Source organism: Mustela nigripes, chromosome 16 (assembly GCF_022355385.1).
Source record: "Mustela nigripes isolate SB6536 chromosome 16, MUSNIG.SB6536, whole genome shotgun sequence".
NCBI classification, from domain to species: domain Eukaryota; kingdom Metazoa; phylum Chordata; class Mammalia; order Carnivora; family Mustelidae; genus Mustela; species Mustela nigripes.
In genome coordinates this window covers 1315103-1332279 of record NC_081572.1, presented here as the reverse complement: position 1 = coordinate 1332279, position 17177 = coordinate 1315103, and the positions used below count along the sequence as shown (strand labels likewise).

At 68.5% G+C, this 17177-nt stretch overlaps 1 protein-coding gene across 3 annotated transcripts in view; it reads left to right on the top strand.

Moving 5' to 3' along the window:
• The window catches only part of BAHCC1 (BAH domain and coiled-coil containing 1), a 56166-nt gene that overhangs the window by 25634 nt on the left and 13355 nt on the right, over window positions 1-17177 (top strand). For 2 of the 3 annotated variants that reach the window (XM_059380147.1, XM_059380146.1), the window contains exons 3-10: window positions 8099-8221; window positions 10498-12225; window positions 12418-12526; window positions 12851-13059; window positions 13225-13383; window positions 13631-13809; window positions 13941-14271; window positions 14861-15673. In XM_059380147.1, the coding sequence (XP_059236130.1) occupies window positions 8099-8221; window positions 10498-12225; window positions 12418-12526; window positions 12851-13059; window positions 13225-13383; window positions 13631-13809; window positions 13941-14271; window positions 14861-15673 (3651 nt within the window). The remainder of the gene's footprint in view (window positions 1-8098; window positions 8222-10497; window positions 12226-12417; window positions 12527-12850; window positions 13060-13224; window positions 13384-13630; window positions 13810-13940; window positions 14272-14860; window positions 15674-17177) is intronic. The other variant, XM_059380148.1, reaches the window with a different exon arrangement.

The window sequence follows — 17177 nt, the reverse complement described above, 5'->3', positions numbered from 1 at the left end:
GGCTGCCTCGCCGTGAGCTCGGAGCGTGAAGGCCGGCGGTGGGGGGGGGGGGGCAGAGCGAGCAGCAGCGCCTGCTGGCCGGCTGCCCTGGCACAGTGCCCGGCTGCTAGTCTCACTGGGTGCCAGCTGGCTCCCCGCGTGCCGGGGCCTGTTTCTCTGCCGTGTGTGTTCGCAGAGAAGGGGGGTGAGGCGGGCGGGGGGCACGCGACACGGCCGGAGAGCGGGGGCCGCCAGGCATGGTGGGCTGCCTGGGCGGGCTGCTTTGAGGGCTGGCTCTCACCCTCGTCCTGCTTCCTTCCGCCGCCCCCGGGCTGGGCAGGCTGGCAGGCGCCCAGCAGCGCCTGCTCACCGCCCCTCCTTGGCCTGGGGCCGGCCCGGGGCTGGGCTCCTGAAAGGCCCGGAGGCCCGGACTGGGCGGCAGGTGGGGGCCAAGTCAGGGGAGGGGTCCAAGGGACCCCACGGCACCTGCAGCTCCAGGCAGGACTGCCCGCTTTTCCGTTGGGGAACCCGGCTCGGCATCTGGGGGGGCAGCCATCTGAGCAGCGCCCAGGCTTCCTGCTTCCCTGGCAGAGCAGCTGGGTGCCGGGGAGGCTGGGGCTGGAGAAGCCGCCGGGAACATCTGGCCTGGGGCAGGGCCTGGCGGTCCAGCCCGCAGGCCTCCTGGCCGCCTAGGCTCGCCCAAAGGAAGGGACCTGCCAGAAGCTGGACGTTCCCCTCTGAGGCTTAGGGTGGGAGTGGGCTGCGGAAGTGCAGGCAGGGGTGAGCCAGTGTCCAGCAAGGCTGCCTTGGGTGGGTCAGAGTGGGGGGGCGGGGGGGGCACAGCACAGCTGGTCCCATGGTCATGGAGCCTGGCCCCTCTCTCCCCACCCCACCCCCAGCTGCAGGCTGGGACCACCCACAGGGCCGTGAAAGGAGATTCTGTTCCTGGGGGCTCAGCTGGGGAGGGGTGGGGCCCCCAGCGGCCGCGCACCACAGGCTACCGCGGTCTCTAGTGCCACCTGGACGGGGAGCTGTGGGAGGAAGCAGGCCCTTGTGCCGTCCACAGCAGTGGCCCCCGGGGGCTCTCTAGCAGAGGCGGCTACTGCTCTCCCCTGGAGCTGGGCCAGCCTCCAGTGGGTGCTCCCTGATGCTCCCCAGCTTCCCCATGCAGACGTTGGGAAGGCTGGAGCATGTCTGTGCGAGGGCAGAAGGGCCGCCCAGCACCCCCCACCTCCGTGGGACCTCCGGCCATCCTGCCTCCCAGAGTGTGTGTTCCAGAGCCACGGAGAGGAGCCGTGTGAGGCGGGTCTCCCTCCTGAGCCCCAGCCCCTCTCCCCTCCACCCTGTCCGCCCTTCTCCCTCTCCTGGCCTCCGTTCCCCTGATGGCCTGGGACTCTGACCCCACAGAGCCACTGACGACCGCCCGTGTCTGTGGTCGCCCTCACCCTGCCCCCCTGACCCCGGCCCCTGCTGGAAGGAAGGGGGTGGCTCGTGGGATGGCTGGCCGCTCTGAGATCTGAGGACAGAGTGTGGGAAGGGCCCCAGCTCCCCAGGTCCCAACGTGGAAATCAGGGAGGCCCGTCCCCTGCGGACCTCGGACCCCCTCCAGAGCGTCCTTGGGGCTGTTGCGTGGCCTTCCCTGACCCTGACGGGGTGCTCCGGCCCTGGCTGCTCCCTGCTCTGGTCCTTGTCTCCTGCGGTCCCGGTCCCCTGCTGCCCGCCCGCCCCGCCCCCGCCGTGGGCCCGAGTCTGGCGCTCAGGCAGGCTTCCTCCACGTGGCTCCTAACTTGTGCAGTTGGTTGCTGAGGGCACAGGTCCCCGCCTGACCCCTGGGAGGCTAGTCCCGGGCAGGGTCACTCTGCCGGTCTAGCCTGTCTTGCGCTGCTCTGGGTCCTGCGCCACAGGTGGCCCTGAGGGCGGGAGGCCCGGGCCAGTCCCTGGCTCTAGGTCAGGCCGGGAGCCCACGGGTGTGCTCAGGATGACGGCATTTTGTGGGGACCCTGGCCCAGGGACGGCACGTGCATCGTTTGCTTCTCGGAGCGACGCCATGGCAGGTGGGCGGCTTTTCAACCGTCTTACAGGGGAGGGAACAGGCCGGGGAAGGTGTGTGGCGGGCTTTGAGTCTAGACAGCCCAACTGAGAGACTGTCCACCCCTCCCCTTTCCTCGGCAGCCCCAGGTCCCCCCAGCCCAGGCTCCCTCCGCCTTCCTCGTGTCGGGAATGGGCACCCCCTTTCCCAGCTCCTGCGGGGACCCAGGTAGTGTGCTTGTCCCGGGCAGCCGTGGGGGGGCAGGGGGTGGTCAGGACCCTGCTGGACCAGCCCCAAGGCCCCTGGCCCTTGCAGGGGTCACCTTCACTGCTCAAGAGTGGGTCCTGAAAGGCTGGGGGAGCCATGGCACCCCTGGGCCTCTGTTGCCCCAGATGCACCCGGCTGACCGGGAGAGCCCTCCTGACCCAGGGTGGTATAGTCTCACACAGCCTGGTGGTCAGCCGGTGCCCGGCAGAGGCCTCCCTGAGCGCTTGCTGTGTCTGTCTGCCATGTCGCCCGTAGCAGCTGTCCACTGCTGGGCCAGGGTCTTGGGGCTTCCTGGGCTGACGCCTGTAGTGCGAGCACGGGTGAGGACAGCACTGTCTGGGCTGGGGAGAAGTCCCCATGTCACTGCCCGGGCAGACCACCTGTCTGTGGCACAACTGTAGATGGGGCTGGGTTGGGGTGTCCTCGTGGCCCCCAGGATCCTCTAGGCTTGGTGACCGCCTGTGGCCGGGCCACCCAAACCCTGGGGCTTGGAGCCCTCCAGAGGGCGAGTAGGCCGGCCTGGTGGGCTCCCGAGTAGCCAGGGTTGTCCTGGGGGATCTCAGTGAAGGTTCTGGGGATCACGCCAGTTTGCCCCCAGCCCTCCCAGGCCCTCAGGCCCCGCCCCTCTCTGAGGGAGCTCTGCATCTGTGTTCAGGGCAGCACGTGCCAGGAGCCTGGGCTGTCCGCAAACTGCCTGGATCCCGGGCAGGCTGCCTGCTGCTTTCATGCCAGAGCCGCCCAAGGTGCAGGGCCTGGCACCTTCCCCCGGCTCTTAGCACTGCTGTGGGCCTGGGATGAGACCGGCGCTGCCAGGCCCTGCACCTTGGGCAGTGGAGGGCACCTGAACCGGGACGTTGACAGATGCTATGAACCTGGAACCACCACAAGCCCACACTTAGGCCCCGACCCTCAGCTGTGGGAGGCCGAGGTGCGGGCACTCCCTGAGGGCCGAGCTTCCAAAGCCCACTCCGTCCTGGAGAAGGGGTCCCCCTCTGGAAGTTCAGCCTGGACAGCCTCGGTCCGACCGCCGAGTGTGAGGGGGCCTCTGGACGGAAGCTGGGAGGACATGGGGAGGGGCCGTTGCGAGGCTATTTCGCGAGGCTATTTCCAGCAGGGATGGCACGTCTCCTGCTCACTGCCCGTGCCTCCCCTTCCCGGGACAGAGGTTATTAGTCAATCGTGGCACTCCAGGTGCATGTGGCTGCAACCTCAGAATCCTTTTTTTCTTTAAGTATTTTATTGATTTATTTGACAGACAGAGATGACAAGCAGGCAGAGAGGCAGGCAGAGAGAGAGGGGGCAGCAGGCTCCCCGCCGAGCAGAGAGCCCGATGCGGGGCTCGATCCCAGGACCCTGAGCCGCCCAGGCGCCTCTCAGAATCCTGTTTAACCCAGCACTCTGCGGGGTCGCTGTCACTTAGTAGACCTGCTTGCCACACTTGGAATCCCCGACATCCTGAGAGGGGCGTCGTGCAGGAGCGAGCCAGCGTCCGGTCATGGGGCCGGGACCCCTAGCAGGGCCTGTGTGGCGGGAGCGTCCCCGGGCGGGTGGGATCTGCAGGTGGGAGTGGGACATCTGCTGGGCTCCATCTGGAGGCCCTGACCCTTGCTGAACCCTGGTCCCCCAGTGGTCTGGCCCAGAGGAGATGGGGCCTCTGATTGGCCAGATGGGCATTTGGGTTCCTGAGAGCCGGCCCTCCAGGGTCGGTCGTGCTGTGGGGAGCTGCCTTCGAGGTCTGGCACTGGGACCCTCCTGGGACCCGCAGCCACAGCTCGAGGCCTGATAGTTGGTGAGAACGTTCCAGCAGTTGGAGCCTCGGGATGCGGGGGGCGGTCACCCTCCAGAGAGACGGCCCGCTGTTAGTCAGGGTGGCCTGGGGGATGGGGTGTCTGTGGCAGAAAGGCAGAACCCTGGGGGAGGGAAGGTGGCCGGGGCCCCCAGAAGAGTTTACCGGACTCTGGGCCTGGGCTGGGGGGCAGCTTCCCCTAGAAAGTCCCAGTCCTCTGGTTGCCTGGCCACACGCCCCCACACCCCCAGCCTGGCTTCCCGAGAGATGCGAGAGCAGGGCCCGGGGCCTCCCAGGAGGGTGGTCTCTGGGAGGTCAGGGGCTGGGGGAGTCGCGTGGTGAGGCCCGGGAGCAGAGAGGTGCTGCGGGCTGGTCCGGGTGGCCCTGCTCGGAGAGGAGGGCCGACATGGGGGTGCGGCGCCCCCCCCTTCCTCTCTCACTCAGAAGCTTGCAACAGACCTTGGGTCCTCCCAGGCGCCGGCCTCTTCCCTGGGAGAGGGTCGGGAGAAGCCCCCGCCCCTCATGCTTGCCCGGGTCCCCCACAAAGTGTCCCCGCCTTTTTTTCCTTTCTCCTCTGCGCGTCAGACCCGGCCTCTGGGCGGCCCCTACGCGGGAGGGCGGCCCACTCCCCACCTGTCTCCCCAGCACCCCTGACTTCCCCGGACAGCCAGCAAAGGCCCAGGGGATCCCGGGAGGGGGCTCAGTGTGAGGTCGCTCTGGCCCCCAGCAGCCCAGGGACCTGGAAGGTGCTGCCCCTGCCCAGGGCCTGACTGCGTCTGCTTCATTGCCCCCATCGGGTGAAGGCCTTGGCCCTCTGCCCCGTTGTCCCTTATGTCACAGGACTGGCCGGAGTCTCTTGTGGCTCAGAGCGGCAGGGTCAGGGTGCAGGGTGTCCTCCATCCTGTGGAGTCGTGAGACGCCCACCGAGGCTCGGGGCTCCTTAGAGCTCATCAAGGCCCTCCGGGGCCTCTAGGGCAGTCGGAGCCCAGGGACAGGTCTGGGGCCTGGTTCCCCCGACCCTGGGCTGTTGCTCTACACACATTTGCCCCCTGTCCCTTAAGGTGGTCACAGCAGCCCCAAACCCAAGGGGTACAAGGGGTCCGGGAAGGAGGTCCCCAACCACACTATCCCCTGCAGGGGTGTGGACTTGAGGAGCTCTGGTCCTGCGTTTCTGGTGTCCAGCCCCCTCCCCTCTCCCTGCGCCTCGGGCCTCAAGCCCTGCTGACGACCACAGCCCCCACGTTGTCCCCCGCATAGCCCCTTCAAGGACCCGGCCGTGGGTTCCAGCCACGGCGGCCCTGGCTGGTGCCCCCGCAGTACAGCTGCTGTGTAAAATCGGCTTTTCTTTTCTTCAGGTCAGAGAGGATGGTCGTGTTGGGGGAAAGAAAGGGACCTTTCTGTGTCCGGGCTGGGAGGCCCCTGCCCCCAGGCCCCTGCAGCCCCCTCCCCCGCCCGGGTCCGGGTCCGTGCCCTTCTGCTGTTTCTTCCTTCTCCCCCCACTTCCCCTGAGGGGCAGGCTGGGGGTGGGAGGGGGCCCCTGCGCTTGGACGGCCACCCACCCGCCCGGAAGGACAGGTTTGCGCACGACAGGCACCCTCACAGCGCCACCACGCAGCGGGTGGGCAGGCCCGGACCTCCCCGGGGGTCACAGAGGGGGGGTCCACGCTCGGGAAACGGGTTCTGGGCAGGAGGAATTTACAGACTTCTGTTTACCAAAACGAGGCCCGTAAAACATTTAACAGCAGCCAATTAAAAGGGGACAGCTGTGGTGGCTGAACCTCTCCCCCTCCCCGGCCCCCCGCCCCGTGGCTCCCGGCCCCCGGCCCCAGCCCGCTCGCGGCTGTTGTCGGGGCCTCCAGGAGCTGAGTGTGATCTGGGGAGCAGCTGTCCCAGATGCGTCTCTGCAGACAGACCGGGCCAGTTGGCCGGACTCTGCGGACCCGGCCCTGCCTCCGCGGGAGGGGCTGGAAGGGGTCGGGCCGGGGTGGCGGTCGGCACCTCTCCGGAGCCCTCGGATGAGCCTGGGGACGGAAGCCTTAAGCAGGGACACCTCTGTCCGGACCGTTCTGGAGCCTGCAGATGGGGCTGCTGTAGTGGGGTGCGTCAGGCTTGTGGGATCTGCCTAGAACATTCCGTGGCGATGGGGAGGAGACTCCACAGCTTCACCTCAGACCCGCTAGGCCAGAGAACCACCCGTGGCATCATTAGGGTCTGGAAGGGGCCTGATCCCGGCGGGGGCTCCCGTTCGATGCTGGCCATGTTCCAGTCCAAGCTCTACCCCTGCAACCCATTCTCAGCCTGCCCTGGGGCAGCACGGCTCCCCGTTAGCCTCAGGCCTGGCGAGGGGCCTCCCGGACCCCTGACGCTCAAGGTGAGCTGCGGACTGCCCCGCACCCCCGCGTAGCTGCAGCGGCCCAGCACTGACCTAGAGCCCAGGCCCCCCTGGCTCCAACCCTCCACCCCCCTTCCCTCCCACAGCCCAGCCAGGCCCGCCTCAGGCCATGAGCCAATGTCCCTGCCCGAGGACTAGGGCTTGGGGGCCTGGAGGACAGTCCTGTGGTTCTGACCCTGCCCCTTCTGGAAAGGTGGTTCCCTCGGGGTACCCCATGGAGTGCCCAGCCACCAGCTGGTACCTTACCGGCCACCAGCCGGCACAAGAAACGTTCACTGGGTCCGCAGAGGGGTTTGGTCATAAGTGCAGTTCGGGAAACAGAGGACGAGTGAAAAGGAAGGGACCCCTCCGTGACGCACTCCGAGGGGTACAGCTGCCCCTCCCCCGCCCCAGCATGTAGCCCCCAGCATGTGGCTACAACAGGCACTCGCTTGGGGACCTGGCCTCGCCTGCCCTCCGGGACGGCTGTCTGCAGGGCCCCGCAGCAGCTCCTCTCTGGGGAAACCCCTGGATGGCGGCTTCCTCTTTGCAGCCAAGGCCACCCAGAAGGGTGGGAAGCTGCTCCAGGAGCCGGTCCCTCCAGGGACAACAATCCTGGTGTCCCCGAGAGAAACTCCTGCAGAGCTTTCCATGGAGAAAGTGTTCAGAGCGTGAGACTGCGTCCTCCTGCCTCGGCCCAGCAGGTGACCCGGCTTCCCAGTACCGGGCCCCAGCGCCACCCCTCCCTGCTGGCCAGGTCAGGAATCACCAGCGGGGAAGAGCCACGTTCAAGGTGCCTGGAGGCTCTGGGCGTCCCGCAGACACAGCTGGGCCTGGCCAGGGCAGGAGTCCAGGAAGGGCCTCCCAGGCCTTGCTTAACTCCTGTCTGTCTTCATCCCCCTGGGGGCAGCGTGTGTGTACCAGGTGGCTGGAGCTCCTAAGGTCCAAGACTGGCAGGGGTGGGGATGGGGGGCAGGGTGTGGCTGGCGTTCCTGTTCGGGGCAGGACAGGGCCAGGCCTAGAGGCCAGTTTAGGCCCTGGGGCCCAGAGAAGGGCCTGCCAGGCATGACTCAGAAGTGCCAGGGAGGGTCTCCAGGCTGGGGGCCAGCTCCCTCTGTAGATCTCCAAGCACAGAGGAGGCCCAGGCAGCGGAGACACCACAGGGCCGGCAGCCTCCAGCCAAACGGTCCTCGGCCATACCCTGACCGCGCCAGCCCCAGGGCGTGGACCGCCCAACCCCGGAGCTGCCCGGTAGCTTGGATGGCGCAGGCCAAGGTGGCGTCCGGCCCCGGCTGTCCTGTGTCCTGCCGTGTCCGGTGTGCATGTCCTCCCACGGCGCCTCTCCAGGGCCACTTTCCTGCCCGGCCCCAGAGCCCCCACGCCGCTGTGGGCAGCTGGGGAAGGCACCACGGGCCCCTCCTCCACCGTCCACCCTCCCCTCCCGGCCCATCAGCAATTCAATTTGTACCGCACCGGAGGGATGGTGTTGGTCTAGCCAGAGCTAATGTGATGTGCTGATGGGTTGATTTCCCACCGGCAGACGACACACCAAGCCTGGCAGGGCGCCGCCCCGGGCTGCCCGCTGCTTCTCACCTCCCTGGGGTCAGGGCCGGAGCGGGCCAGGGCCTTGGCTGTGCCTCTGCAGCCAGTCTCTCTCCTTCCCTAGCTCCAGGGTACCCCAGATTTTCGGGGGGTCTGGCATCCACCTTCCTACCCATGAGCCACTTGGATCACCATGGAAACAGCAACGTTCTCTATGGGCAACATCGTTTCTATGGAACCCAAAAAGGCAAGTGCTGGCTTGGGGCCATGCTAGGGTCTGGGGCTCCTGGAGGGTGGGGAGGGCACATGCGTGTGAGCTGTCCCACGCACACGCACACACACTGTGCAAAGGCCCGATGTCCAGGACATGAACCCTGTCAAGGAGGCCAAGGGAGGTGTGGCCCCTAGAGAAGGGACAGGTGTGCGGAGTGGCTGCAGGCCTTCGTGGCCTGTCTTGCAGAGTTTTCCCCGGGGGGCCTCTTGTTTGGCTTTTAGAAAGGGCTCTCTGGGCTGGTGTCCAGGAGACAGGCAAGGAGACTGCTGGTTTGGTTACTTGTTTCTGATGACACGAGACTGAATTGGTGTGTGAGGGTCAGGAGGTCCTCGATGAACCCCCATCCGTGGCCAGACCCTGGGAGGGGTGTAGCTGTGGAGGTGTGGCCACCTCCCACACAGAGAGTCTCTCCCAGTAGTATCCAGGTGGTGGCTGGGCACACATGGTGGGGGTCGGTGCCAGGGAGCCCCCCGGGTGAGGATTGACGCACCTCAGGGGAGCCCCAGGAGCCCCGAGACTGGGGCTCTCGTGGAGGCCAAGGAGGCACCCCCCAAGCCCACGTGGTAGACAGGACGCCGGGCAGGGTTTCAGGAGGTAGTGGTCAGGTCAGAGTGTGCCAGAGCGGATCTCTGGCAAGGAAGGGGACCTTAGCGAGACGACCCCAGCGTGGCAGATTTGGGAGCGAGGCTTCGGCCATCCCTCGTGTCCTCCTACCCCCGCCCTTTCTCCCGAAGAGACCCCTGTTCTAGGACACTGGTGTGTCTTGCTGCTTTGGGCCTGGCAGGGTGGCCAAGGTCCGGAAAGCCGCGGCCTTGACCCCACCCTAGACTGGCTGGTGGGGATTGACGCAGATGAGACCCTGCCTGCAGTGGGCAGGGCTGGCAAAGCCCCCGCCCCATCCCCGGGGGATGGTCAGCCCCCCACAAGCCCTGGGCTTGGTCCCCCAGACTCCCACATGTGCAGCTGTTTTGACGGTGTCTGTAGGGGCTGAACCAGAGCCCAGAAACTCCCCTCCAGCCGTGGGTCGCCGGCATCCCGAGCGCTGGTGGCCTCTTGGCGTTCAGCGTTGTGGCAGCGTCCCATCCAAACATTTGGGTTTCGGAAATCAAGCTAATTAGGGTTCACCCAGGCTACCCTCTTCCCCCTTGTTTTAATTAGCAGGAAATTGACAAGGAACTTCTGCGACTGAGGACAGTTTTACAAGTTCCAAATGTTTCTTTGTTTCCCTCGTCTGCCCCCTCTGGGCTCCAGGCCCTCCTCTGTCTGCCACCCCAGCTGGCTGCAGGGGGGTAGCCCCCCAGCTCCCCGGAGACAGGAGCCCAGCCCTCACTCTGGGAGCAGTGGGTGTCCCCAGGGCTGGCCAGGGACCCCCAGGGATGGTATGGCCGGCTTGGCCCAGGGCCCAGGCTGGACAGCAAGCCGTAGCCCAGCAAGGGGGCCGGGGTTCTTGGAGGGACCTTGAGCTGCAGGGCTGTAGCAAGCCGATAGCAGGCTAGAAGTAGTGACGGCCGGCCGTCTGGAGGTGGGGGCCACTTCCTCGTCTGCACTGTCACTGGAGCCCCAGCCAGAGGTGTCCACGGTGACCACCGTACAGAGGAGCCAGGGGCCCATCATCAGACAAGGCCTCACTTTGTCCTGGGGGGTCTTAGCTCTCACGGGGGCCTGGTCAGAGCCCAGCGCTCGGCGGTCATCCGTGTGCGGTCCCCAGGCCGCAGGCTCTCTCCTGCCATGCATGCCGTCCACGTAGCCCACCCATGGCGGCGGGTCAGCACCCTGCCCGGTGTTAAGGCTCTAGTGGCTGTGAAGACTGGCCCGGTCCTCACTCTGCTGGCGTTGCCTGGGAAGCGGGGGTACCTGAGCACCCTGCCTCTGCTCCTGCCTTTCCCCCACTTGTGCTCCTCGGCACCGGGCAGGGGAGCCAGACCCTTCGCCGCTCCTGTCTCCGGGGGGCTGCACGCCCGTCAGAACCTTCAGGGGAAGCGCAGCTTCGGTTTGGGGTGACGCCCAAGTCTAGGTGGGGGTCGCGTGCGTGAGTGGGCTCCGTGCTCTGACGTGTGCACTCCCAAAAGGCGAGCGCGGGGAACTGCACGTGGTTTCACGGCATAAGCTCTTTGCAACAGCCGCCGCGGGTCGCTAGCAGCTGCTGGTGGGGAGAGGCTCCTAGAGCCTGTGGTTGGGGCGGGGGGGGGTCTGACCTCTCCCGCCCCCGGCCCAGCCCTCCCAGTGACCTCGGTTCTCTTGGCATGCAGATAACTTCTACCTGCCCCCCCAGCCCACCCTCCTGCCTGCCAACCACAGCTTCCCCGGTGTGGCCCGGGCCGCCCCCGGTCACCCCATTGGCTCCTGCAGCCGTGACCGGGGCGAGGCTGGCCCCCTCCAGAAGGGGGCCAAGGAGTTCGACCGCTTCCTGCTGGGCAGAGAGAAGGCCGGGAAGGCCGCGGAGGGCAAGGAGCGGCCGGCGGCCGAGGAGGAGGGCGGCAAGGAGCGGCACAAGCTGGCGCTGCCCGTGCCCGCTGACGGCCACTGCAAGGAGAGCGGCGTGACGCCCCGCGGAGCCTGCGAGGGCCGCCCCAAGCACCTCGCCTCCTGCCTCCTCAACACCAAGGTGCTCAACGGCGAGATGGGCAAGGCCGCACTGGCCAGCTGTGCGGGTGGCATGCTGGTGCGGCCTGGCGTGGCGGGGGCGGCCCCCGGACGCTGCGCCAAGGAGGCGGCGGGCCCTGCAGAGCCCGGGCCGGCCTTCAGCGAGTGCCTGGAGAGGCGGCAGATGCTGCACCACGCCGTGGCCTACACCGTGCCGTCCGGCCTGCCCGCCGGGCCGCCCCCGCCCCTCAGCACGGCCGCTGGCTCCTTCCCTTGCCTGCAGCTGCACGCGGGCCCTGACGGGCTCTGCCCGCTGCAGGACAAAGTCCCCCGAGACCTGAAGGCCAGTGGGCCCACCTTCGTGCCTTCCGTGGGACACCTGGCTGAGAAGAGCCGCCCCTTCCAGGCCACCGAGGCCTGTGCCGTGGCAGGTGAGGGCAAAGATCGGCACCTCGATGGCACCTTGGGCCCTGAGCACGCCGTGCCCTACGGGGTCCCCTACACCCAGCTGAAGGCCGAGGGCAAGGGGGAACGGCGGCCTGGGGGCTTCGAGGCTGCGCCCAACCCCCGGCTCAAGGGCCTGGAGTATTTCAACAGCACAGGCCCCGAGACCCCTTTCCCCACGCTCCCCAAGCGTGGTCTGGACAAGAGTGGCTACTTCGAGCTGCCCGCCCACTCGCAGGACTGTGCCCGGCCAGGGCACCCAGACCCGCTGGGGGGGAAGGTCCCCCAGGCCTGCTGCACTTTAGAAAAGACCTCCGCAGGCCCCCCTGGGGCCCAGAAGGTGGCCCGGATCCGGCATCAGCAGCACCTGGTGACCCCCGAGGGGGAGCCGGGGGGCGGCGGCGGGGCTGAAGCCAAGCGCAAGTCCCTGGCACTGTCCTCTCTGGGCTACGGCGGGCCCCACCTGCCCCCGTGGAGTATCCAGTCGGGCCAGGGCGCCGCCATGGCCGTGGGCGAGGAGCGTAAGGGCGGTGCCTACCTGGACCCCTTCAGCGGCGGCCTCCAGCAGGCCGGCCTCCTGCCCCAGGACCTGCCCGCGCCACCCGACGAGGTCTCGGCCATGCAGAGCCTGCTCAAGTACAGCAGCCAAGCGCTGGTCGCCGGCCGGAAGGCACCCTTCGTGGGCCTGGGCAGTCTCAAGGCCAGCTGTGCCCAGCAGGAGATGAAGTTCCCAGCCCCCAAAGGCCCCGCCCAGGCCCCCAGCGAGGCCGAGAGGCCCGACTGTGCCCGGAGCCGGGAGCACGACACCGCACACAGCGACGCAGAAGTGAGGCAGCCGCCCGTGGGCATCGCGGTGGCCCTGTCCCGGCAGAAGGACACAGTGAGCCGGCCGGAGACAGCCTACGGCACCAATACCGGGCGGCAGGGCCGGGCAGCCCCTGCCTTCAAAGGTAGGACCCTTGGTGGGCAGGGAGGTGGGCAGTGGGGCTCGCCGGCCCTCACGTGCCCGTCTGAAGCTTAGCTGGGATGGGCCCTGGGCGCTCCTGCTGTCCCCGCCCCACGTCCGCGGTCCCACCCCTTGCAGGGCTGGCCGCCCCAGCCACCCCGACCCTCGAGCCTTCTGCCTTCTCCTCCCCGTGCAGCAGGCGGCCCGCCCCGCCCCACCCCCGCGCTGGACCTGGAGGCCGAGGAGGAAAGGGCCCGGCTGCCTGAGGACCGCCTGGGACTCGCCGGCCGGGAGCTGCTGCTGCCGTAAGGACGGGGTGTTGGCCACCCTCCGGGGGCGAGCAGGACCACAGCTCTGGGACAGAGCAGCCTGACGGGCCATCGCGGGGCTGGGGTTTCTGCCCCTGTTGGGGGTGGGGGAGCTCTGCTGACTTTCCCTCCGCTGTCAGGGCCGCGGCTGGGATGGAGACCCCCACCACCAAGGCCCACCTGATCCTGGGCTGTCCCCATGAGGCTCCAAGCCCCTCCTTCCAAGGCTGATGTCAGCAGGATGGGGTGGAAGGGCTGGTTGGGTGGCCAGTGGCCGTGCTGAGCCCCGCCACACACCCCCATCCCCGCCGTGACCCACAGAGACAACAAGGACCGCCTAGAGTTCTCCCGGATCCACCCGTCGGGCGGCTGCCCCGGGGACCTGGCCCCTCACCTCATGATCGCCGGCGGACCCTCCCTGCAGACGGGCCAGCTGGGTGGCGACCCGGCCTCCCGCCCGCACCCCGCCCATCCCCCCTGGCTGCCCCGCACCCGCAGCCCCTCCCTGTGGATGGGGGGCCACTCCTACGGTCAGTGCTCCCACGGCAAGCAAGGGGGCAGTCCGCGGGCGTGGGGCAGGGCCGGCGTGGGGCTGAGCGGCCCTTGGCCCGGTGCAGGAGGCCCAAGAGCTCAGGGCCTGGCCAGACCGGGCTCCCCACTCCACTCTGCCTTACCGCTGTGCCTTGTGTCCCTAGGCCTTGGGCACCCTGCCCTACACCAGAACCTGCCCCCAGGCTTCTCCGCCTCCGTGCCAGGCTCCATGCCCTCCGTCTTCCCCCTGTCCCAGGACAGCCCTGCACAGCTCGTCATCCTGCCCTCGGAGCCCACCCCCCACACCGCCCCCCACGCGCTTGGTAAGAGCCTCCTGGGCGGGCTGCCTGAACGTGGAGGTGTAGGAAGCGGGTCTGAGGAAGAGAGCAGCCCGCAAGGGGGACGGGGTGGCAGGGCAGGCCCCCGGCCACCGCCTGGGAGGCGAGCAGGCGGGTAGAGGAGCTGCCAGGGAGGAGGGACAGCGGGCGGTGGCGGTGAGGCCCTCGGGGGGCTGGGGGCTGCCTGCGTCCCATCCTCGCTGGGTCTGATGCTCCTTGGCCCTGCCCACAGCCGACGTCATGGACCAGGCCCCCTTGTGGCCTCCCATGTACGGGGGCCGGGGTCCCGCCTCGCACGTGCAGCCCCCCAGCCAGCTCCCCGTGTACTCGCGGTCCCAACTCCTGCGGCAGCAAGAGCTCTACGCCTTGCAGCAGCAGCAGCAGCAGCAGCAGCGGACAGCTCCTGTCCAGGTACCCGCCCCAGGCCGCACCCAGGGGGTACGCGGCGCCCCCCCCCCTCCTCCTGCTGCAGCGCGGCCCCAGAACCCCCTCGCCCCGCACGCCGCGGGATGACGCCCTGAGCCTCTCCCTCACCCCGACAGCGGAAGCCTGAGGACCATCTCCCGGAGCTGGAGGAGCCCGCCCAGGAGAAGACCCCCAAGTCTGCCCACAAGCCAGTTGCCTTAACCCCCACAGCCAAGGGCACCCCCTCCCCGGCCACCGTAGGCCCCGCCAAGCTGTCCCCTTGCTGCCACTCGTCCAGCCCGAAGCCCCCCGCCAGCCGCCCCGTGACACCGCCACACCCCAGCGCCCCGTGCACTTTCTCTCTCGGCCCCTCGGGCAGCCCTGGGCCTGGCTCCAAGCTGCCCAGCTCCGAGGGCGTGAGTGGGGAGAGCCGGCGGGCTGGAGCCGACCTCAGCACGTTGGAAGCAGGTGAGCGCGGCGGACGCTGGGCTGACCTCGGCCCGCCCCTTCCACTCTGAGGTCTCTTCCCACCTGTGGATGTGCAGAGCCGAACTGAGGGGCCGCCTCGTGGGGCCCCTGCAGGGCCCCGTCCTCTCCCAGGGCCCCTGGTAGGGCCCAGGGCGCCGTCGCTGTGCTCTGTTCTCTCTCCTTCCCCGTCCACGGTCCTTCTGTGGTGGAAGCTCAGGGTCCCCGCCATCCTTTGACCTCTGACCTCTCCTCCCCAGTTCCCGGCAGGCAGGGTAGGATGAGGGATGGGCTCGGGGGACTGGCCTGCAGCGGGGGTCACCGGTGACAAAGTGTCTGGCCTGCCGGGGAAGGTGGCCGAGGCTGGGCCCAGCCGCAGGACCGGTTCACAGCCCCGAGTCTGGCTCTCAGCCCCCTTCGATGTAATGTGTTCCCGGTTCCTATCTCCCCTGCTCCAAAGGCAGAGGCCAAGGGCTGACTGGGGACCCTCCCTCCCCGCTGTGAGTCAGGGATCGGAGGCCACCCTCTCCCCATGTAGAACAGAGCCCCCCAGACCCCCGGCTGCCCCCGACGACACCTGCTCTTTCCACAGGCCTGCCTCCTCGGTACACCTGCCCCACGGCCAGCTCGGGCTTCGCCCTGTCCCCCAGCGCGCACTCTCCTGACCTCTCGGACCCCAAAACTATGCAAACTGCAGCCCCCAGGGTCCAGCCTGAGCCAGCGAGGACGTTCCCACCCAGGGAGCTGCCCCCCCAAAGCCCCCAGAGCCCACAGGAGCCGGGGTTGTCCTCAAGGGCCAGGGAGGCCACCCAGGACCTCGCCGCCACCACCCACCCTGCCGAGCGGGGACCCCTGGGGCAGGCAGCAGACCCCAGCCCACTGGAGGGGCTTCGAGAACTGCGATATGGGGCCCTCCTCGAGGGAGGGAGCCCTGAGGCCGTTGCCCAGGCTCAATCTACTCAGGGAGGGGCAGCAGCGGAGGGGGGTGAGGCGGTGGGGCCCTCGTCGGGGGCCAGCCCCCAGACCCTACAGCAGCAGAGAAGCCCCGGCGCCCTCGACGAGGCCCCCCCTGGCAAGCAGCAGGCCCCCAGGGAAGCCAGGTCGGAGGAGGGGGCTGAGGATCGGGAAGACGAGCTGGAGGAGGAAGAGGGCCAGGGCTCCGCTTGCAGGAGCTGCCACCTGCCCAGGACGTTCCTGGGCCTGGACGCCCTGGTCGCAGCCACCATCGACCTGGGGGACCTGCCGGGCATCAGCCCGCGGGACCCGCAGCTGGCCGCTGCCCCAGGGCCCCCACGCACAGCCCCTGCGCCCTGTCGCTCTGGGACTCACAGTCCCGGGATCGCCCTTCTCAGTGAGCTGGCGGACCTGGAGATCCAGCAGCGGAGGAGGGAGCCGGCTTTGCAGGGTGAGCACCGCCCGAGCCTCGGGGAGCCTGCTAGGGCCCAGGGTCGGGCTGTGGGCTTCAGCTCAGCTGCCCCACCATGGGGCCCCCACTGCTCCCCCCGCCGACCCTAGCCCCGCCTGAAGCTGTTGGCTGGGGACACGGTCAAGGACGTCCCCTAGTCATGGTGTTCACGGTGCCCTGGGAGGACTCAGGGGTGTCCCGCAAGGACGCCAAGGCCGTCGGGGCCGGGCGGCTAACTGGGAAAGCAGGGGTGCGTGTTTTCCTCTGTAGGTGCTCAGCTCTGACCCGCTCCCACACGGGCCCAGGGGAGGTGGCCTGAGGTTGGTCACACCATCCCCAGGGCTTGGACGCACATGTGCCCCACAGTTTCCCCAGGGATGAGGGCTGGTCCTTTCTGCCCCAGGGCCGACCTGCAGGTGGACAGGCTCCTGGGCTCCCAGCACGCGGAAGAACCCGAGGGCGCAGGCATAGGGTCTTGTGCCAGCCCGCGGGGAGCGTTGGACCGGAGCCCGTGGGGTCCCCACGCAGGCCAGCAGACCCTCCTTCCCGCCTGAGCAGGAACCTCAAGGGGCCCCTGAGGAGACCCCCTGCTGGAGGGAGCACCCCCAGCCAGGCACTGCGTCCGTGATGTTTACAGAAGGAACCTGCCAGAGTTCTCCGGGCTTGTCCGCTTGTCTCCCTGACACATAAGGCTCCCCGAGGCCCGTCGCCGGCGCCTTCAGTGCTGCCGGGAGGAGAGCCGACACTCTTGCGGAGGTCATCTCCCCAGAGGCCTCGGTGTCACTCTTCTGTCCACCCAGACGGGCTGTCCACCCACAGCTGTGCCGCCGGCTTCCCTGAGGGCCTCACTTAGGGCTGGGGCTGCAGGGTGCGGCGGGGGCCCCTGGACAGACCCGGAGCCCCCGTGCGCCGGCACAGGGAGCCAAGCGGAAGCCGGGCGGGGTGTGTGTCCAGCCCATCGGTGCACATGAGCGCCCGCTGGATGGGCGCCCATCTACTGCATGAATGCTCATGTGGAGGCCACGTGCGGCCCAGCATGGGCGCTGCCGCCGGGCCGGGCCAGATGCCCGTCACCTTGTGCGCCGACCAAGGGAGACGCGGTGGCCACGCCTCCACTCCACCCTCCCCCCTGGAGGATCCATGCCAAGGGACTTGGGCCCCCCACTGAGTCCTGGGAGCCGGAAAGGGGTTTAGTTGCCAGACGCTGTGTCTGTCCTGGGGGGTGAGGCCTGTTCACGGGGGCCCAGCCCTGAGGCTCCCAGCGACCCGGCTCTTGGAGGCACTGCCTGAGCCTCCCGTCCTTCCCGGAGTTTCGGAATTCCAGTCCCGTCCCTCGCGGGGGGTCGATGCCCCTTTCGTCCTGAGTGAGCCTGAAACCGGGTGACGCTGAGCCAAGATCCCACCCTAGAGCCCGCTTTGTACGGGTCTGCTGACCTCCATGCTCCTCCCCTGCTGCCCGACCCTCAGCCCTGTCCTGGCGGCCCCCTACCCCCACCCCACTGAC